Genomic DNA, 21,628 nt, shown 5'->3' with positions numbered 1-21,628 from the left:
AAGTGATAATGAAAGCAATGCAAGATTCACATTGATTCCCATTCAATTTGCACTAGTTATGGACCAATGGTTATTAAACTGTGAGCCAAAGATGCATATTAGAGGCAGCCCTAATTCAACTGAAGTTGTAGGCAGCCCTAACTCAACTGAAGTTGTAAGCAAATTTGTGCGCGTGTGCATTTTTCAAACCTGTTGGCAACTCAAAAAAGGTTAAAAAGGGCCATGTTCTCATATTTCTGCAATCTTTCTGGTGTTTCATGAATACAACTTTTTAATCAAAGAAAACTGAACACATTTAGCTATGGTCCCAAAAGTCAAAAGGTAACTACAATCTCATTAGGAATTAGAATATAAAGCACATTACTGTAGCAAAATGTGTTTAGCATCTAATAAGTTATCAGAATTTATCAAATTTACTGATAATGACCTGCTTAGTTAATATATGTGCATTTTCATTGTATGCAAATTACCTCAATTTTAAAATGTACTAAGTTTATTAATCCTAAAAAACACCCAAGACTATTACTTTATATTGGAATAAGATCACTGATATTAGAAAGATTCCAAGAATGGAACTGGCTTTACTTTGAAGCAGTGCCTTTCTCCATAACCTGATCTAAGCATGACCAAATCTGGCAGATGCTTTACAAAGAATTTTTGCTTTAGGAAGTTATGCCTGACAGAATTCTTTCTGTGAGACTGTTAGTGTGAATGACATAAGGCTCTCCTTAAAATTTTGATTGATTTAACTATCTAAGAGGTTCACATTTTACTTTATCAAATCTTATGTGTGCAATGATATGAAAATTACAAGATAAATTCTAGTTCTAACATGAATCTTACTTCAAAAGTAAGGAGTGAATAAATTAGAAGGTATAGCTAACAAAAATACCACTCCCCCAATAAATTACAATGGTGTACTGAAGGACTGAACTTAGAGAGGAAATGACTTGTAGTAAATAGGTAACTTCCAATATTCTTGATAGTAAATATCCCCCCCCATCCCAATCTGTCACATGGACCTAGTTCTTTCAGTAAATCCAGTAAGTACAACTTATTTATCCTGATGTGGATAAATGGACCTTTTTTAAAGTTCCACCCCTGTTTGAAATAAAGGAAACAAAAGAAACAATAAATGCTAGCCACCTATAATGTTTTTAAAAAATCACTTTCACAAACATTTTTTAAAAGATGAGACTGAATATACACAATTATTTAAAACAAACAAAAAACCCAGAGTGGAGTAAAACACATTAAAATATTAATAAGTGTTTTCAGAGGTTCGTGTAAACTTTTGAGTTGGTTTTTTTTTCAGTATTTTCCAAATTTTCTATAATAAACATGTATTGTTTTTATGATGGGAAAGTGTTTTAGGAATAAAAGGCAAGGAAAAAAATTTAAACTGCATATTGCTTTCAAAAGATGAATTTCTAAAGTATTCAGAAGTTTCTAACTATAAGAAGGGAATAGGAGAAAAGTCAAAAGCACTGAATTTTAGAACTTAAATAGATCTCACAAATCATTAGGCTTGATATCTACATTTTGAAAAAAAGGGCTTGATACTGCACAATTTCTTCGAGTTCACACAGTAAGTTCTAAAACCCATAACTCTCAGTTCATTATTCTAATCCATACTCCATACTCACTGAAGACTAACCAAGATAAGTACCTGAGTTGGATGTAAATTTGTACATACAGTATGGCTACAACTGTTTAACATTTTTATAACTATGCTTACAATGGTATTTTTAATCTATGATTTTTATAAGATTAAGGAAATACATGGAAGTGTTATCAGGAGCTAAGTGGTCTTATTCATTTTAATGTAATTAATGTATTTTTCAAATTTCCTTTGCAGATAATGTTACTACTTCTGTGCCTCAGTGTTCTCATTCATAAAACAGGTATAATAATAGTAATCCACCTCATACAGTCACAAATAAAAATACGAGCAGTACCTAGAATGGTACCTTCACACAGAGTAAATGCTAAGTATCAGTTATTATTTTATGATAAAAATTTAAATTATCTCCCTTACAATGGAGTTTAAGTGCAATAGCAGGTATCAGGTTAGGCACTGGTAATTTTTCACCCACATAATGTATGGAAATGTTTCCCTTATGCAGGATTGGGATATTGCATTCAAGAGGCCAAAGAATTCTGGGAATCTAAAAACTAATAATCTCTTAGAGGCTCCAAGAGCAGGGTTTCTTGATGAACAGGAGTTTTTGTTGTTTTCATTATGAGTGTAGACACTCAAATGACGGAAAATGGTGCTCACTGATGAGTCAGGAAGGAGTAACAACATGGGATTGCAGAGAGAATGAAATCTAGCAGGCAGAGCCCGAGCTGACGTCCTAAAAGTCAATCTACCTCACTAGCACTAGTCATCCAGATGCTCCACTCCTTCCTACAGATAAATTCTCGGACAGGTCTAGGTAGCGAGCTGAAGAAAAAGAGTCATCTGGCAATAGCAGCTGCTGGATGGGAACCAACATTAAATTCTGGCAGGTGTGAAGAAAGCTGTACTCTTTGTTCCTATCTTCTTTCTTTCTCCCAGTTTTCCTTCTTTCCATCTTTTTTCTCTCCTCTGTTTTTGTTCCTTTGCCTCATGCTGAGTTCTACTGTCAAAGGAAACTCTTAACTCTTATCATTTACAACACAAAGTTCATTTTGTGTGAAATGTATATATACTATATACCAGTATACCTAATACTCCCTACGTATATACACTACATACAGATAATCCTAAACAGCTTTTGTGACACCAAATTCAGATTTTCACACATTCGTTAGCAAACAGGTCAAAGCTACCCTATCATACTACTGTCAACATTTCAGTTTTGTACAAAAGTCCGAGGAGGTACGTGGGTGCTGATACTTGTGATAAAAACAAACAAACAACCAAAAAAAAAATACACGGATAGAAATCAGACATGCTAAGAGTGGCAAATACTTGCCACACAGATACTCCCTGGACTTTGGCTGGCTTGCTCTATGTTCCATGCTAAAAGATAATGAAAACAGAATTTTACTATTCTGAATTGGGATTCAACATCAAAAACTCCAGTAATCCAAAAGTAAAGGGAATTTCACAAATCCAAAGAAAGGACGATAATGCTTCTTTACGTTTCATAAGAAAGCAAGAGAAGATGACAAATTGTTACACATCTTCTGCTTGACAGACAGAAGTTGATGAGACTGCTGTCAAAATGTCAAAATCAGCACTGCAATATCCAGTTCAATAAAAACTAAATCCTTCAACTTGAAGATCAGTTCTTCCTGACTATATTATTTTTAAATTGCATTGTCTATATTTAATAATTAATTTATGTCCTTACTAACTTTATATCTCAAATAATACATGGGGGCTTAAAAAACATCAATAACTACAGCAAGGAAGTTTGTAATTTAAAAAAATCTCTCTGGGCAAAAATTGTCCCTCTTAATATATGCTTTTGTTGCTAAAATTTAGTATAGTTTATTTTTATTCACATTTTTAGGAATGCATCATGTATACCAACAATGGAGCACTGACTTACTACACTATGTTTAAACTTCATCAGCACAATTTTAGTTTTGCAAAATCTCACAAAGTATCTCACTTGTTCGACTGTTCCACTCTCACCTACTCTCATTTCATAGCCATTGAGGTTTTTATGTCATTGCTTACATTGTTTCCTTGCTTACTTGCCTAGAATTCCCAAACATTCCTTTGTTGATCAGAACAAAACAGTACAGAGCTTTTCATAACATGGCTGTGAGGACACCCTGTTTTCTGGTGAATACTAATTAGGGATGGGACAGGATCTCGAGGTGTTTAGGCATTTTCAGTAGTTTACATTACTGTGCTGAATCCTCTATCAACTATTTCCTAGGGGAAAAGTTCTTCCCTCTTGAATCTGCTGTCTTACGTACTGTCCTTTCAAAAATGTTTGATGGTTCCAGTGATGTTACTATCTTTATGTAATTAGACTGTATGTACAACCTACTTGGGATGTCAGTAAAGTGGACAAGATCCAACATGAATTATCCCAGGGAATGGTTTTCCAGATACAGATGATCCCTATCACTCCTGGGTTTCACCAGCCTGGAGGAGACACTACCCGTTTCCCCTGTTGCAAGCTCCTACAAAGACACAGACACCTCACCACTGCTACCTGGCCCAGGAAGGGAGGAATGCACAGGAGTCGACCTTCCTGATTGTTTCCACTGCAACACCCTTAGTCACTGTGTTGTTCCAACCTCCTTCTTCCCGGTGTTCCACTTCTGAGCATAGAGCATTTGTGTAAATGAGATGCTCCCACCTTTAAGAGGGCACATGCCAGGATGTGGTTTATTTCTTCAATTCAATTCCTGTCAGCAATCCACCTTCTAAGAAGACTGCCATTTGAGGGAGAGGGGCACCTACAGCATTCCTTCTCTTATTAGAGTGGAGTTATTACATATCTCATATGTAATAAATATAATTTCCCCACTTTATCTACATCTATCTCTTAAGCAATCTTTATCAATCATTATGAATAGAACTTTCTGTGACAATGGAAATGTTCTACATCTGCACTATCCAACAGAGGAGCCAAGAGCCACATGTGGCTACTAAGCATCTGAAATAGGGCTAGTGCTGATAATTTAAATTTTATTTAATTGTAATTAATTTAAATATCACTGTGGCTAGTGGCCACCTACTGAACAGTGCAGCTCCTTATCTCTCTACATTTCACCTCAACCCTCCCATTTCATCTCTCTCCTTCCATTTCATTTCTCTTCCTGTTTCATCTCCCTCTCTTCATTATACCTTTATATTTTATATTTAGGTAATATATATGTAACATAAGATGTATACATCTTTATTATATAATTATATGATAAAGACAGACTACACTAGGTTTTATAATTTCTTTATTTTAATATATATATTATCTTTTCTATAAGTTCTAGGAGGTGGGAAAAGCTGCCACTCAGTCTAACATCGTAAAAAGAAATCTATTCTGCTTTTGTTTTCTCTACAGAATAGAGTGAAAATCTAAATCAAGCAAGGAAATAACGTGAACAACACACTTTAATTAAGTCCAAGTCTCTTAACAGAATCAATTACATTCCAGAATGCTGGGGTAAAAGGTAAAAAACACTTCAGACCAACTTGATTCCTGAGACAATTACATCTCAGATGTCATAAAGAACTACCAAGAAGGTACACACCAGCAAATACTGTACCTAATTCTGAAAAGATGTAGACTCTATAAACAAGAGAGGTAGGCCTGGTGCAGATTAAGTCAGAATCTTAGAAAATGATTCAACATATTGTTTAAAAGAACTTAGGAATCCAGCTGCAATCACTGAGATGCTAAGAATATAACTAGGAATATAAACACTTCTTGAGAGGACTATAAATAAACGCTTTTTGAGAGGCCTACAGATGTAAAAACATTGCAGATATCTTATACTCTTTTTAGAGTATCCCTATAAATAAAACATAAATTCACTGGTTAAATGAGAGAACAGATATAAACTAGTTAGAAAACCTCCAAGTCTTTTTGTTTTGGGCTGCAACTTCTGAGGTACTTCCTATATGCTGGGCAGTTTAGTACCCAAATCATTTAAATCTCATAATAACCATATAAAGCAGGTGTAATTATTATCTCTATTTTACAGACAAGGAAACTGAGGTACAGAGAGGTCAAACGCTTTGCCAAATGTCACTCAGCTAGTAAGTGGTGAAGCCAGAATCTAATCTCAGGTAATCCAGTTCCAGAGTCTCTACTCTTCAGCACAAGACTAAACTGCCTCTCGATGTGTTCACGAGTCCAAGACCAAGTCAATTAATGGAGAAAAATTTCTAACCACAGGCATGTTTTTAGCATTATCTCTTGAACACATAAAATGATTTTTATCTATAATTTAGAATATATCCTTAAGAAATCTGAAGAAGAAACAAAGCCAAGAGAACCAAAACAAGAAATAACAAAAGTCAAGTTTTCAAAAAAACTCTACAGGCTTAAACATTGACTCAATTAATTAACATAGACATATATATATTTTAAAAACTAATTACATAAGAATCTGACAAACAATTCCAAGATTAAGAATGGCTGACGTGGACTTCCCTGGTGGCGCAGTTGGTTAAGGATCTGCCTGCCAATGCAGGGGACACGGGTTTGAGCCCTGCTCCAGGAAGATCCCACATGCTGTGGAGCAACTAAGCCCGTGGGCCACAACTACTGAGCCTGTGCTCTAGAGCCTGCGGGTCACAACCACTGACCCCGTGTGCCACAACTACTGAGGCCCATGTGCCTAGAGCCTGTGCTCCACAACAAAAAAAGCTACTACAATGAGAAGCCCGTGCACCACAACAAAGAGCAGCCCCTGCTTGCCGCAACTAGAGAAAGCCGGCCAGCGCGCAGCAACAAAGTCCCAATGCAGCCCAAAATAAATTAATTAAATTTTTTAAAAAATTTAAAAAAAATAAAAAAGAATGGCTGATGTTTAAAAAGTTAGAAGTAGTCCCAAAATTAGCATGAGCAAAAAAATGCCAGTGCTACATTGTCAAAAATATACGCCACCAAAAAAAAAAAAACCCCTCAGAGCCTAGAAAAAAGTTTATATGCAGCCAAAAAAGCTCTACGTTACTTATGTTGTAATAAATATTTTATTTACAGGAAATAATTTAAATATTCTTTACTTAAAGAATAAAAAGTATAAAGACTCATTATATATTTACTTTGCTTACTGAACTGATCCTTAAGATCCTTTCTCAGAGCCCATTATTTTCACCAAACATATACTTTCAAATACCTATTTACTTGCACATTTCCTAAACCCATGGATTAGGAAAAGTAATCTAAAAGCTGGGAGAGATTGACCCACCTCCTAGAATAACGGAAATAAAAACAAAAATAAACAAATGGGACCCAATGAAATTTAAAAGCTTTTGCACAGCAAAGGAAACTATAAACGACGAAAACACAACCCTCAGAATGGGAGAAAACATTTGCAAACAAATCAACGGACAAACGATTAATCTCCAAAATATATAAACAGCTCATGCAGCTCAATATTAAAAAAACAACCCAATCAAAAGATGGGCAGAAGAACTAAATAGACTTTTCTCCAAAGAAGGCATACAGATGGCCAAGAGGCACGTAAAACGCTGCTCAACATTACTAATTATTAGAGAAATGCAAATCAAAACTACAACCAGGTATCACCTCACACTGGTTAGAATGGGCATCATCAGAAATCTACAAACAACAAATGCTGGAGAGGGTGTGGAGAAAAGGGAACCCTCTTGCACTGTTGGTGGGAATGTAAATTGATACAGCCACTATGGAGAACAGTATGGTGGTGCCTTAAAAAACTAAAAATAGGGCTTCCCTGGTGGCGCAGTGGTTGAGAGTCCGCCTGCCGATGCAGGGGACACGGGTTCGTGCCCCAGTCCGGGAAGATCCCACATGCCGCGGAGCGGCTAAGCCCGTGAGCCATGGCAACTGAGCCTGTGCGTCCAGAGCCTGTGCTCTGCAACGGGAGAGGCCACAACAGTGAGAGGCCCGCGTACCGCAAAAAAAAAAAAAAAAAAAAAAAAAAAAAAAAAAAAAACACTAAAAATAAAATTACCATACGACCCAGCAACCTCACTACTGGGCATATACCCAGAGAAAACCATAATTCAAAAAGACACATGCACCCCAATGTTCACTGCAGCACTATTTACAATAGCAAGGTCATGAAAGCAACTTAAATGCCCATCAACAGACGTATGGATAAAGAAGATGTGGTACATATATACAACGGAGTATTACTCAGCCATAAAAAGGAATGAAATTGGGTCATTTGTAGAGACGTGGATGGACCTAGAGACTGTCATATGAGTAAAGTCAGTCAGAAAGAGAAAAACAAATATCGTATATTAACACATATATGTGGAATCTAGAAAAATGGTACAGATGAACTGGTTTGCAGGGCAGAAATAGAGACACAGATGTAGAGAACGTATGGACACCAAAGGGGAAAAGTGAGGGGCCAGTGGTGGTGGGATGAATTGGGAGATTGGGATTGACATATATACACTAATATGTATAAAATAGATAACTAATAAGAAGCTGCTGTATAAAAAAATAAACAGGGACTCCCCTGGTGGTGCAGTGGTTAAGAATCCACCTGCCAATGCAGGGGACACAGGTTCCAGCCCTGGTCTGGGACACTCCCACATGCCGTGGAGCAACTAAGCCAGTGAGCCACTGGTGGCTCAGTGAGCCACTACTGAGCCTGCACTCTAGAGCCCGCGAGCCACAAGTACTGAAGCCCGCGCACCTAGAGTCCATGCTCCGCAACAAGAGAAGCTACCGCAATGAGAAGCCCGCACACCACAACGAAGAGTAGCCCCCACTCACTGCAACCAGAGAAATCCTGTGCGTGGCAACGAAGACCCAACGCAGCCAAAAATAAATAAATAAATTTTAAAATAAATAAATTCAAATAAAAAATGAATTTTGCTACAAAAATAAAAGGAGAGAAAATGCTTTAAGCACTCATTGCTAGCAATAAAAAATATAAGCAGCTAACCTACAAAGAAACATATATTGAGGTTTATAAAAAGTAGACAGTAGCAAATTAAGCAGTATTTTACATTTACATTGAATAGGTCCAAACACTCCTGTAGACTTCACCAAGCTCTGGAGGCAGGACTATTTCACAGTCGTTACAGATATTTATACTGCAGACTCTCGTATGTGTCACTTTAACAAAGCAACCTGCGCCCGTGGGGACTCCCAGCAGCACGGAGGGGGTCCAAGCCCTACAATGACTAAAGGAGTACTGTATGGTGTGGCTGGTGGGCTGGCAAAAGAGAGGCAAAGCTCCAGTGAGGTCTGGGCTGACTGGGCAAACTCACAAAACTCTGGCCCTAACACCTCCTCTGATTCTGATTTCCTATGCACTTGCCTCAGAGTCGCAGAATCTGTGAACTGGCCAAGTAAAAGCTGTATAAATCTCTTTTTTTCAATAGAGACTGATAAAAAACTGACAAAACTCTCCACTCCCACCATTAGACAAGCATGCTGCGAGGAAGGACAACTACAACAAAAACAACAGCAACATCAACAAAAACTCATGGGAAAAACTGAAGGAAAATAACAGAAAGGAGAAAAAATGATGAAAACAGATAAGCAATGTGGAATAAAGATTAGCAATGTGGAATAAAGATTCAAAAGATTCAATATATATGTAATAGGAATTTAAAGAGGAACTATAAAAAATTAACAAAAATAAAAGGCAACATGCATTTTTCCGATAAAAGGGCATATCAATGTCAAGCCAAATTAATGAAAGGCCAATATCCTAGACATATGATAGTCAAACTGTTAAATGTGTATGAGAAAGGAAAAAATACAGTAACTAGGCCAAAAGAAAAAGAGTGACCCAAGAATTCTATATTCAGCCAAGCAGACATTCACAGGTGAGCAGAAAGGAAAGGCACTCTCAGACACGCTAGGACTTGCACTATTTTGTTATTCTTCATGACTTCCACATCTCTGTCCTTTATTTTGACATAGTTGACTGGAAGAGCTTTTCAAGTAAATTGTGTGTGTGTGTGTGTGTGTGTGGTACGCAGGCCTCTCACTGTTGTGGCCTCTCCCGTTGCGGAGCACAGGCTTCAGACGTGCAGGCTCAGCGGCCATGGCTCACGGGCCTAGCCGCTCCGTGGCATGTGGGATCTTCCCGGACCGGGGCACGAACCAGTGTCCTCTGTATCGGCAGGCGGACCCTCAACCACTGCGCCACCAGGGAGGCCCTCAAGTAAATTTTTTAATGACAAATAATATATGAATAATGTAATAAAATCTAAAAATAAGAATAATATGATTCTCTACAGACCACTAAAAGGATCTAGGATTCTATAAATAAAACTGGTCGGTAAGGAAGAAAGAGAAGAGAGGGAGAAACTAAAAGAGGGCTACTATTTCAAATTATGCAATTTCAATATTAGGTTGTGGTTTTTATCTACCATTCTGGATTTCTGGTATATTCCACGTTTTCCCCAACGAATAAATGTGAATGTAGACACACACACACACACATAGGTGAACAAATACTTTTGTGAAATTTCATAAATAAAAGTATATAATAAATTTCTAGCAACTGTCCAGAAAATGGAGAAGACTACTCTCAAAACCGTATGCTCCCTTCACATCAGAAACATTCAAGCAGATAGATTAATCTATCTTTTGGGAAGAAGATTAATCTATCTTTCAGGAAGTGTGCTAAAATAATTTCCAGCACTGGGTAGGTTAGATGATCTCCAAACTATTTCGAGTAACAAATATCAATCTAAGACTATAACCATCATTTTTCAATGAAAAAACAAAACACTCATTTAAAAAATGGACAAAGGATTTCTCCAAAGGCGCTAAACAAATGGCCAACAAGTATATGAAAAGATGCTCAATATCACTATTAGGAAAATGCAAAGCAAAACCACAGTGAGATACCACCTCACATCCATTAGGATGGCTACTGACCAACAAAAACAGAAACAAGTGTTGGCAAGGATGTGGAGAAATTGGAACCCTGTGCATTGCTGGTGGGAATCTAAAATAGTTGTCATTATAGATAGTATAGTATGGTAATAACATTTTCCCAGAAAAATGGAAAACAGAATTACCATATGATCCAACAATCCCTTTTGGGTATACACCCAAAAGATGTGAAGCAAGGACTCAAAGAGATATCTGCTATGAACCCATGTTCACAGCAGCATTATTCACAATAGCCAAAAGGTGGAAGCTACTCAAGTGTCCACTGATGGATAATTGGGAAAACAAAATGTGGTATTATACATATTATGAAATATTATTCAGCCTTAAAAAATAAAATTCTGGCACATGGTATGACATGGATGAACCTAGAGAACATAATGCTAAGTGAAATAAGCCAGTTACAAAAGGACAAATACTGTATGATTCCACATTTATTAGATACCTAGCATAGACAAATTCATAGAGACAGGTAGCCGGGGCAGTAGGGAATGGGGAGTTGATTAATGGGTATAGTTTCAGTTTTGCAAGATGAAAAGAGTTCTGGAGACTGGTTACACAAGAATATGAATATACTTAACACAACTGAACTGTACACTTTTAAAAATGGTTAATATGATCAATTGTATGTCTATCTTAACTACAATTTTTAATGTAAAAGAAAATAAAACTATACCATCACTTTAAGTGCTCCCAGAATTTGTCCCACTAACTACTTTTAGAGTACTATGCAATGTAAAATGATCTGGTAGAAGGCCGAAAGCAGAAAAAAATCATTGTGTAAAATAAGGGCTCTGGTACTTATTGCCAACTGTCCTTCACATAGAATGGGTGATATACGAATTTATATCCACAGTGTAAGAGTCCCCACTTCCACCTTCCCTTGCCATTGCAGAGGACGTTCATTTCATTTTCTTAAACTACCTGACTTGAGCATGAAAATCGCATCGCTTATTACTTTTTCTTGTTTTCCCCTACTAGGAATTTGAGAAAATTATCACAGATAAGCAAAGATTTTTAGCTAAAAGGTGATTCAAAACAATGTTTTTCAATGGCAAGAAACTGGAAAATACAAATGCTAAACAGGTAGCTGGCTAAAGAAATACTTCTTTAAAGCAGAATATGATCTAGCTATTAAAATGAGAATATCTGTAATCATGGGAAAACGTTTACAGTAAATGTGTAAAAAGGACAATGTGTAAAAATGTCATTAGATGCTAACGTAATAACTGATTCCATCTTCCAAATCTTGTCAAGGGTTATTTAAGGGGTAATGAGACTTTAGGGGGCCTCTGTGCTTACCAATGGTTTCTAAACCATGAGGAGCACATACTTCTACAATTTTTTTTAAAGAACTAAAATTTATTGACCTACTTAAAACCAAAACCATCCTTCCCCCCTCCCCGAAACTAGTTCCCTAGTTCAATATCCTCTTAGTCAGTGCCAGAATTATGCGTCCCATCATTTTCAATATCTCATTCATCACTGATTCCTCCTACTTCTCAGACCCAGTTAACACATTATGGTGATTTAATTGTTCCCCATACCTGCCCATTCCTTTATTTTCTCACTGCTATCATCAACTATGGTTCAGGCCTTCATTACCCACAATATAAAATTTTCCAATCAAGTCATATCTTGGTCTCCCTATTGTAAATCTCTCGCCATTCTAATCCACTTAGCAACTATAAGCAGGTCTCCAAACACTACTACTACCAGTCCTCTCTGTCCTCTGGACTATTATAACCATCTGCTCGGCCAGCCATTCACTGCCCTTCACAATTTGGTTCCAACCTACTTATCAATCTCATCTCATTCCTAGTAATTCTCAGCTGCTACAGCAAGCTGAGAGAGCAATGCCTCTCTTGAAGGATATTACTATTATGAGTTCTATTCCACGAAGGAGTTAACAAGCAGAGAGCAATTAGAGCGTAATGAACAAACACAGGATTAAGGACTGATTTCATTTGTAGCTCCAGTTCTTCCACCAGGTAGAACCGTGACGCTTACAAATTCTGCACTTATGGACTCATGAGTACTACTGTTCATTTGTCATTCATGTTTTCTAACACGTTGTTAATGTGTTATTCTACTAAAGGAAAAAAAGGGCAAACTGGTAAAATAATTTTAAAATTTCAAAATGGTCATTCATTCTTTTGTTCAAAATGCTCAGCTGCAGTTCTAGAATTCACAGTCCTTGAACACACAACCACTTTTTTTTAAAGTACTGGGCTATAGTAATATGACTTAAAATTAGTTAACCGGGCTTCCCTGGTGGTGCAGTGGTTGAGAGTCCGCCTGCCGATGCAGGGGACACGGGTTCGTGCCCCGGTCTGGGAAGATCCCACATGCCGCGGAGCGGCTGGGTCCGTGAGCCATGGCCACAGAGCCTGCGCGTCCAGAGCCTGTGCTCAGCAACGGAAGAGGCCACAACAGTGAGAGGCCCGCGTACCACACACACACACACAAAAATTAGTTAACCTATTTTGTGCTGGATACGACTTTCTTCAAAAACCTCAAGTATCTTTAATCATTTTATCAAAGCATCATTCTTTTGTAATCTATCTACAAAAGAAATCACCAATTTAAAATATAAACATTACATACTACTTGCAAACTAAATTTGTACTAGCTTTCATTCATTCATTCATCATTCGATGGCCAACTATCATTTACTCACTCAACAAAAACACCTGACTGCCTACCAGGAGAAAAGGACTGCTCCAAGCACTCAGGATATAGCAATAAACATGAAAAAACAAAGTTCTTCTTCTCACGGTGCTCACATTCCAGGCAGGTACAAATGATAACTAAGTATACAAAGTTTTAAATTTCAAACAGTGGTAAGTTCCATGAAGAAAAAATTAGAAAAACAAAAATGACAATGTAATACAGTGGTAGGGAACAATGTATTGGCATGAATCAGCAATGTAATACAGGAGAAGAGTAGGTGGAATCAAATGAAATGGATACAGAAGGGCTCTAAACAGGTGACAGAGGAACTTAAACCTGAATGAAAAAAGGAACCAGCTTAGTAAAGATTAGGAGAGAGCACTCCAGCCACCTTGTTAGCAATCAGCAAAGCAAAAGCTCTGGTGTGAGAACTTGCTTCATCTGCTTAAAGAGCAAAATGGATGCCTTTGAGATGGTTACAAGATGCGGTTAAATGGAGACTCAAGACTAGTGATCTCATAGGACTTATATGGAGTTTAAAATAATATCCAAAATTGTAATGGGAAGCATTGAAGAGTTTTACATAGGGGAATGATGAGACCTGTTTTCTTAAAAGATCAATCTGGCTGCAGTGATGTAGACAGTTAAGAGAGGGAATAGGAATATCAGTTGTTAACCAGGCAACAGACAAGAGTAATTTGGCAGGAGTTATGAAACATATTATTAGTTCTATTTAATTAGACACAAAAGATCTTCCATTTATATAACAAAGTGAACTCATGTTTATCTCCACTCCTCCCCAAAAGTCACTAAAATAATAAAACAATTTATAAGGGCAGAAACCCACAAAGACAGAGAAGAGGGAACCACAGTACACAAATGTTCTGAAATTTTTGAAAGATGGAAAAAAATGAAACAGGGAAAATGACCAAAAATAATGTAATTCATCCTGAGTAATTTTGAAAGTCTCAGGACTTTGGGGCATCAACCTCCTTGAAATGTAACGGTAAGTCTTAAGGTTGACAATGAAGATCAAATAGATATCTTTACATCAATCTGTTAAAACTCACCCCATAGAGCCAAAAAATGAGGGATAAGAAACTAAGCCAAAGATCTGCATTTGGAGATCCAAATCACACAGATAAGAGGTGAGGCACTGTTCTGAATACAGATGCCCTATGTTAGCTACCCAGCAAACTTAAAACATTTTCTCTAGAGAAAAGGAATGGCTCAGAAGAGAAGACCTATACAGATAACAATTATCTGGGAATCACTTAACACAATGATCTAGTATAATCTTACTGAAAGTCTTTAACATGAATCAGCAATTTCACCTTTAGGGATTTATCACAAGAGATGATATAAGTGAGTAAAGGGGGCTTCCCTGGTGATGCAGTGGTTAAGAATCTGCCTGCCAATGCAAGGGACACAGGTTCGATCCCTGGCCTGGGAAGACTCCACATGCCACGGAGCAACTAAGCCCGTGCGCCACAACTACTGAGCCTGAGCTCTAGAGCCCACAAGTCACAACTACTGAGCCCACGTGCCACAACTACTGAAGCCTGCGCGCCTAAAGCCCGTGCTCCGCAACAAGAGAAGCCACGACAAGAAGCCTCCACTCGCCACAACTAGAGAAAGCCTGCGCTCAGCAATGAAGACCCAATACAGCCATAAATAAATAAATTTATTTATTTAAGAAAAAATAAGTGAGTAAAGGGTTAATAAAAGAGACGTTCACTGGGAATTCCCTGGCGGTCCAGTGGTTAGGACTTGGTGCTTTCACTGCTGAGGGCCTGGGTTCAATCCCCGGTCGGGGAACTAAGATCCCACAAGCCGCATGGCATGGCCAAAAAAAAAAGATGTTCACTGCAATACTGTTTATAATTTCAAACCAATGAAAGCAACTGGTCGTAAAGAACAGATAGCTATGATATATCCATACATTAAAAATGTAAACACTGACATGATAAGATGAACATAAAATATTACATGAAAAGGACAATATGCAAAATAATACATGGACCCAATACATGGTGCTAAGCCTTCTGTGTATGTAGCTTTTTTCCTATGATGAAAAAAGCTTATTTGCATAATTAATAAAAATAATTAAAAGATTACATGATTCTTGACTAATGGATAAATTAACCATAAAAAGTTTTTAGACTTAATGATATTTCGATCTCGAAAAATTATCTAAGAAATCATTAAGAAACTAGTAACAATTGCCTTTAAAAAATCCATATAGCTCCATCTTATCAAATTAATTTTAAATTTAATCAATATGATTTCAATGGAAAAACAAAGTAAAATATAAAGAAATAACTGAACCACAGATGAAAGATTCCATAAGCAGTTCTCCATATTCTTCCTACTATCCCCTTGAATGGTATTTGTAATTTGATAAATCAATAACCATCAAAAAAGCTACATGAAAACAACACCTTTAGCAACAGACTTTTAAATTTGCATTTTCAGTGCTATATATTTCAAACATTCTTATACCCTATATTGGGAGATGACATTAAGCATTTCTAATCACTAAATGTCTCAGGCAAAACAAAATTGATATTTAAGCATTTTTAAAAAATGGAAATTGAACATTTTGGAAAATAAAATTTTATAAAAGCAAGCACTCTTGAAAAGACCAATAAAGAAATGTCTACTGGGCTTCCCTGGTGGCGCAGTGGTTGGGAGCCTGCCTGCCGATGCAGGGGACGCGGGTTCGTGCCCCGGTCCGGGAAGATCCCACATGCCGCGGAGCGGCTGGGCCCGTGAGCCATGGCCGCTGAGCCTGCGCGTCCGGAGCCTGTGCTCCGCAACGGGAGAGGGCACAACAGTGAGAGGCCCGTGTACCGCAAAAAAAAAAAAAAGTCTACTTAGCAAAATGTCATTTAAAATATTAATTATGAAGGCAAATATATATGATAATAAGTGGGAAGAAAATATAATTCATATGCACAATAATCATGATTAGCTAAAATTACAGACATGAAAAATACCAAAAAGTAATAAAAACAAAAATCTACCAAGCAGCTAAATGTGGGTAAAACAAATGAGCCAGTAGAACAGAAAACTGACCACATTCATGTATACACATGTATATATAGAAATAAATGACAGAAATGGCATTTTACAATATAGTAAAATATAGAGTATTGACTAACCTTTATAATCAATAAATGACGGGACATTTACTATCATTTTCAGACAATTAGTTATATCCCTACATCATATATACCATGAACAAAAAAATCCTAATGGATAAAATTATTAGGAAAAAAACTATAGAAAACTTGTATTTTTGTAGTTATGAATTGAGAAGGTGATCTTAACTACATCCAAAAAACCTATAATCTATAAAGGCAAAGACAAATATTAATTTGCCTTAGAACCATAAACTTAGAACCAAACAGAAAAGTAGCCAAAGGATATAAGAAATTTGCAGCAGAAATAAAAAGGCTAATAAATATTTTTAAATGACCAATCTGAGTGAATAAAAAAAATTTTTTTAACCTATCAGATATGCAAAAATTTTAAAGATCACTGACATTCAGTGTTGGGTGAGGTTGTACAGGAAAAGATGCACTTATACTTTAAGGAGTTTAAAAAGGCAAAACCTTTTGGAGGGCTTGAGTACATTATCAACATTTAAACAGACATTCTTTTTGACCCACCTATTTTATTCTACTTCTGAGAATCAATCCAACAGATAGATATACTAGCCAGCTGTACAAACCTGCATCACCAGGATGTTCTCTCTGGTACTACCTATAATGCACAAAACTTAAAGCAACTCAATGGATGCAATCTGACACCATGAGAAGGGACTGACATAAACAAACAACATTCATAAAATGATTATGCCCTCATTTTTTTTCTTTTTTGTTTGGGTTTCTTTTTGCGGTACGCGGGCCTCTCACTGCTGTGGCCTCTCCTGCTACAGAGCACAGGCTCCGGATGCGCAGGCTCAGTGACCATGGCTCACAGGCCTAGCCGCTCTGCGGCATGTGGGATCCTCCCGGACCGGGGTATGAACCCGTGTCCCCTGCATCAGCAGGTGGACTCTCAACCACTGCACCACCAGGGAAGCCCCCCTCATTTTTTTTTAAATGAGGTAAATCTGAATATACTGATGTAAGACTACAAAAGATAAACACTATCCTTTCTGACAGCTTTCCCATCCTGACTTCTAGAACTTGGAACTATGATTTTATTTCTCCTTTTAAGAGCCATCAAACTTTGATTTCCAATTTTCTATGGAAGTCTAAATTGGGATTTTATAAAAGCATGTTTTCTTATACCAATTGAATCATGAAAAGAAGTATTAAAAATTGAGCAACAAAGATGTTATCATGCGAATGATTCCCATAGCAATCTATGAAATAGATTTTTAAACATAATTTAGGTTTATTAATTAGGTTTATTAGTCTATTTTAAGTTATCTGCTTTAATAACCAGCTGAAGGTAGTTACAAGTTTAAAACATGATTCATAATTTTCAAATATTTTAAAAACACTTCATGTTTTCATTCATTACAAATGCTTTAACAGTGGCTTCCTTAATAAATATGAAATAGCCAATTCCTGAGCTGATACTTTAAATTTATGTCCTTTTTTTTTAAAAGAGCAATTAATGACATGTCAATACCTAGTCAATCACAGTTGATGTTCAAAGATGCCTGATAAGTGAAAACTATGTGATGCTATCACAGCTGATATGGTAAGTATAAATCCTGACCTCTCAGCCTCAACTTCAAAGGGATACCACCTACTTGGTACAAAAAAGTATCTAAATAACTCAAATCATTTTCACATCTTCTGACACAAGAATCATATAGTTATAAATGATAATTTACAAAGAGTTATATGGAATAACTTCCTAGTTTATTAGAAATCTAAGTATTTTTTACTTGTAAGAAACGTTTGACATAATTTAGGTGGTTTATTTATAATATGAAAATCCAGTCATGCTAAAAAACAACAAAAAAGTTCCTAGAACACTTTATTTTGAGAAAGTGATTACCTCCGAGGAGGGAGGAAACAGAGTTGGAGAGAGGGCTTTAGCTGTTGCTGTAATCGTACATTTAAGCAAAAACTGAAAGCAAAATTGTCATTTTGCAGGCAGACTCCCTAGGTTCTAAACAACTCACTACCTCTTTGTGACCTTTAGCAAGTTATTTAATCTCCCAGTACCTCAGTTTCCTTTATTTGTAAAATCTGGATAGTAACATTTCCTGCTACATAGGATTAAATGAGTTGATATATGTGAAGTGCTTAGAAAAGTACCTGACACATGGTAACTTTTACTGCCATTATTATCATCAGCCTCACCACCTATAATTATCAATCATGAAATCCAGCTGGTACCTGACACATGGTAAATTTTACTGCCATTATTATCATCAGCCTCACCACCTACAATTATCAATCATGAACTCTGGCTGGAAGGCACTGGGAAAAGAGGGAGTTAAGGTGGGATGGTATCTGATCTTTTTTCTACACGTTTCAAACATAAATGCTATTTTTGTAACAAGTGATATATAACCAGTTTAAGTGAGAAAGCAGTATGCAGCAGAATAACAAAGCTTCAGTCTTCAATTTTCAAAAACATGAGACAATTCAGGCTTTGGATTTTGATATTTATTTTTAGCAGGAAGGATATGCTAATGATGATGACATCGTTAGAAGATACGCCCATGTCCAATACCTGCAACAGAAGCTCAATAGAAGTTAAAGAAACCATACCAAAGACTAAAGACAAAAATTGTATGACATTACTTACCCTTAATTCTGCTAACAATAAAACAAGTAACAGTATGTTTAGGATTGAAGTTCCATCACAAGATCAAAAACTGGCAAGTTGGGGCTTCCCTGGTGGTGCAGTGGTTGAGAGTCCGCCTGCCAATACAGGAGGACACTGGTTCGTGCCCCGGGCCGGGAGGATCCCACGTGCCGCGGAGCGGCTGGGCCCGTGAGCCAGGGCCGCTGGCCCGCGTACCACAAAAAAAAAAAAAAAAAAACTGGCAAGTTAACTATGAAATGTATTTTGAAAAATTCTATCTTTTCCTTTCTATGTAAAATTGGGCAGCCTCTCTAAAGGTAGAGTACAATGCCAACAACTATGAGTGTGTATATGTGAGCAGAGGAGGGGCAGACTGAAAAGGTGCAATGCTAAACAGTGCTACAATTTGGGGTGGGAGAGCTCTGCTGCTGATACTAATTAACTGCTTTCACAGGTAGAGATGGCAATCATCTTTGGCACAATTAGAGACTGCTGAAACAAGAACTAAACTCTAATAAATAACAGCAACTTAACAGAGGCAGCATCATAACATACCTACAAATTTAAAGAGAACTGTCTTGAAAAAGGGATCCGGACATATGAGAAATTCTCCTACATATTATTTGAAAAAGAAATTGCTACAGCAGCAAACAATTTAAACAAGAACTAATCAAATGAAAGATTCTTTTAAATAAAACCAATCTGGTTCATCCACCCCTGACAATGGCTACTCTGCTCAAAGGAAATTTGAGTGTTTCTTTTTTTAACCCCTGCATCTTCCAGGGGTGTCCAGACTTCCACCTGTCCAGGTGGAAGTCCACCTGTCCAGACTTCTCATCAACAGTATCAATCATCGTTCAATTTAAAGAAGCAATAGTAACTTTCTACCTAAGGGTGTGTCTGAGCCAAGAGTCGGGTAGGAATATGTTAAGCATCAGAATCAAGGATAGGAATAAAGGAGTAACTTGAAGACTACCTTTCCAAACAAAAATGATGTTCAGGAACAGGGAGACTGGGGATACTCATAACAAAAAGTCTTTATTTCATAACTGTATACCCAAAAGACTGCATGTAGTCAGACAGAAATTAAGTCCAACCATAATTTACTGTAGTTGACATCAGACTTTATACCAACTGTTATTTTCCCATTGTTTTTGTTCTTGAAGATAAAGGTTTAAGCTCAGAAGACGAAATACTATTACTGGAATTTCACGTGAATAATTTTAAAATGCAACCAATTTTGCGAATTCCAAATTTCTAAATTTACTTAGGCAGATTGATTTGGTTCAAATAAAAAGAAACCAATTAATGCAAGGAGTAGCTTACCTGAGCCATTGTTTAAAAGGTCTATGTCCAAAAAATGCAAAATGTTCAGGAATATTAAGCTATTTTAAAATTCCTACCAAAAATAAATTAAATAAATAAGCACTAAATAAGGAAAAGGTTACGCACTTCCAATTTATGCTCTTTCTCTGCAAGGGCTTCCTTTTGACAACGAAGAAAATCTGCTAACATTCGAGTGAGTTGCTTCCTATCATCTATTTCAGCTGCCAATCTTCCATTGTAATCTGCCAGCAACATACAAGCATCCTCTACCATTTTAGAAAGTCTTTCTCCAGATTCTTTATCTAAGAAAGGCACAGAATAACAAAATTATTACACAACAAAAACAATGCCATATGTGGTTTCCTTACTCCAACTCCCAAAAAAGTTCCAGATCACATTTTCTTTTCTTACCTGTTATTTTATCTAGTAGGGATACTTCTTGAACTTCAACAGGCAAAGAAGCTATCCTTTGATGAACTGCTGCATCACCAGAAGCTGCATTTTCTAGATCTTGTAATGCTCTAACGAGATCTAGAGTCTAAAAAGTTATACAACTTTAGAATCAAAATTAGTGAAGCTTAAACAAATATAAAAGACTTGAAATTTATTTCATATTCCTTAATCCTTATGGGCTATTTATTAGTTTAAGCTGCTTTCAGAGACAGTCCATTTCTTTCATATTAAGAAAAAAGCTACACTATATTAGGTATTGGAAATATATAAATTGGGAGCATATAGATATTTCTAGTGGTGGAGACAAATAATGTAAAAATAATTATCTGACTATTAAAACGTGATTCATTTATAAGCCAAATACATACAGTGGTAAAAGGCAGGCTATAATTTCAACCTGGAGAATACAAGTTTTATATATGCTATAGTCACTGTATTATCATTATACCTAAGAATTTTTTGTATTAAATTGGATATTGGGGGATGGGGGATACAAATCATCATCTACCACAACATACAAGAGCCCCCCAAATTCCATTTCTCAATAAAGTAGTTAAAGTATAAGAGAAATGTAATTTTGGAATATGTATGTTCAAACATGGCACCTAAACTATCCTATGGTTTGTTACTAAGATCATTAAAATATTACAAAGTTCCATATATATCTGGTGACTAATATTTATATAATGCTTAACCAGTATTTTATCATCAGAATATTTTAGTTGCACTGTTTTCATACCAGCTATAATTATGAGGGAAGGGCAAGTCTCTGCTGATGATTTAACAATTCATAATATATCTAAAGTTATTCCAAAGAAAATGGAGTAAATTTTCTTTTTGCTAGTCTCCATTCCCATCCCACC

General features: G+C 36.6%; 1 protein-coding gene across 5 annotated transcripts in view; it reads right to left on the bottom strand.

Annotated features, from left to right (window-relative positions):
• Positions 1-21,628, bottom strand: part of RPRD1A (regulation of nuclear pre-mRNA domain containing 1A) — a 72,685-nt gene that overhangs the window by 14,308 nt on the left and 36,749 nt on the right. Inside the window, exons 5-8 of one of the 5 annotated variants that reach the window (XM_032603143.1) lie at positions 20,724-20,850; positions 20,439-20,614; positions 18,987-19,102; positions 18,827-18,911 (exon numbers count right to left, since the gene is read on the bottom strand). In XM_032603143.1, the coding sequence (XP_032459034.1) occupies positions 19,025-19,102; positions 20,439-20,614; positions 20,724-20,850 (381 nt within the window). In that variant the 3' untranslated portion in view covers positions 18,827-18,911; positions 18,987-19,024. Of the gene's footprint in view, positions 1-17,277; positions 20,615-20,723; positions 20,851-21,628 lie in introns of those variants that run through there. The other 4 variants (XM_032603141.1, XM_032603142.1, XM_032603140.1 and 1 more) reach the window with 4 other exon arrangements.

The sequence above is a fragment of the Phocoena sinus genome, chromosome 14 (assembly GCF_008692025.1).
Source record: "Phocoena sinus isolate mPhoSin1 chromosome 14, mPhoSin1.pri, whole genome shotgun sequence".
NCBI classification, from domain to species: Eukaryota; Metazoa; Chordata; class Mammalia; order Artiodactyla; family Phocoenidae; genus Phocoena; species Phocoena sinus.
This window is presented reverse-complemented; position numbering and strand designations above follow the sequence as displayed.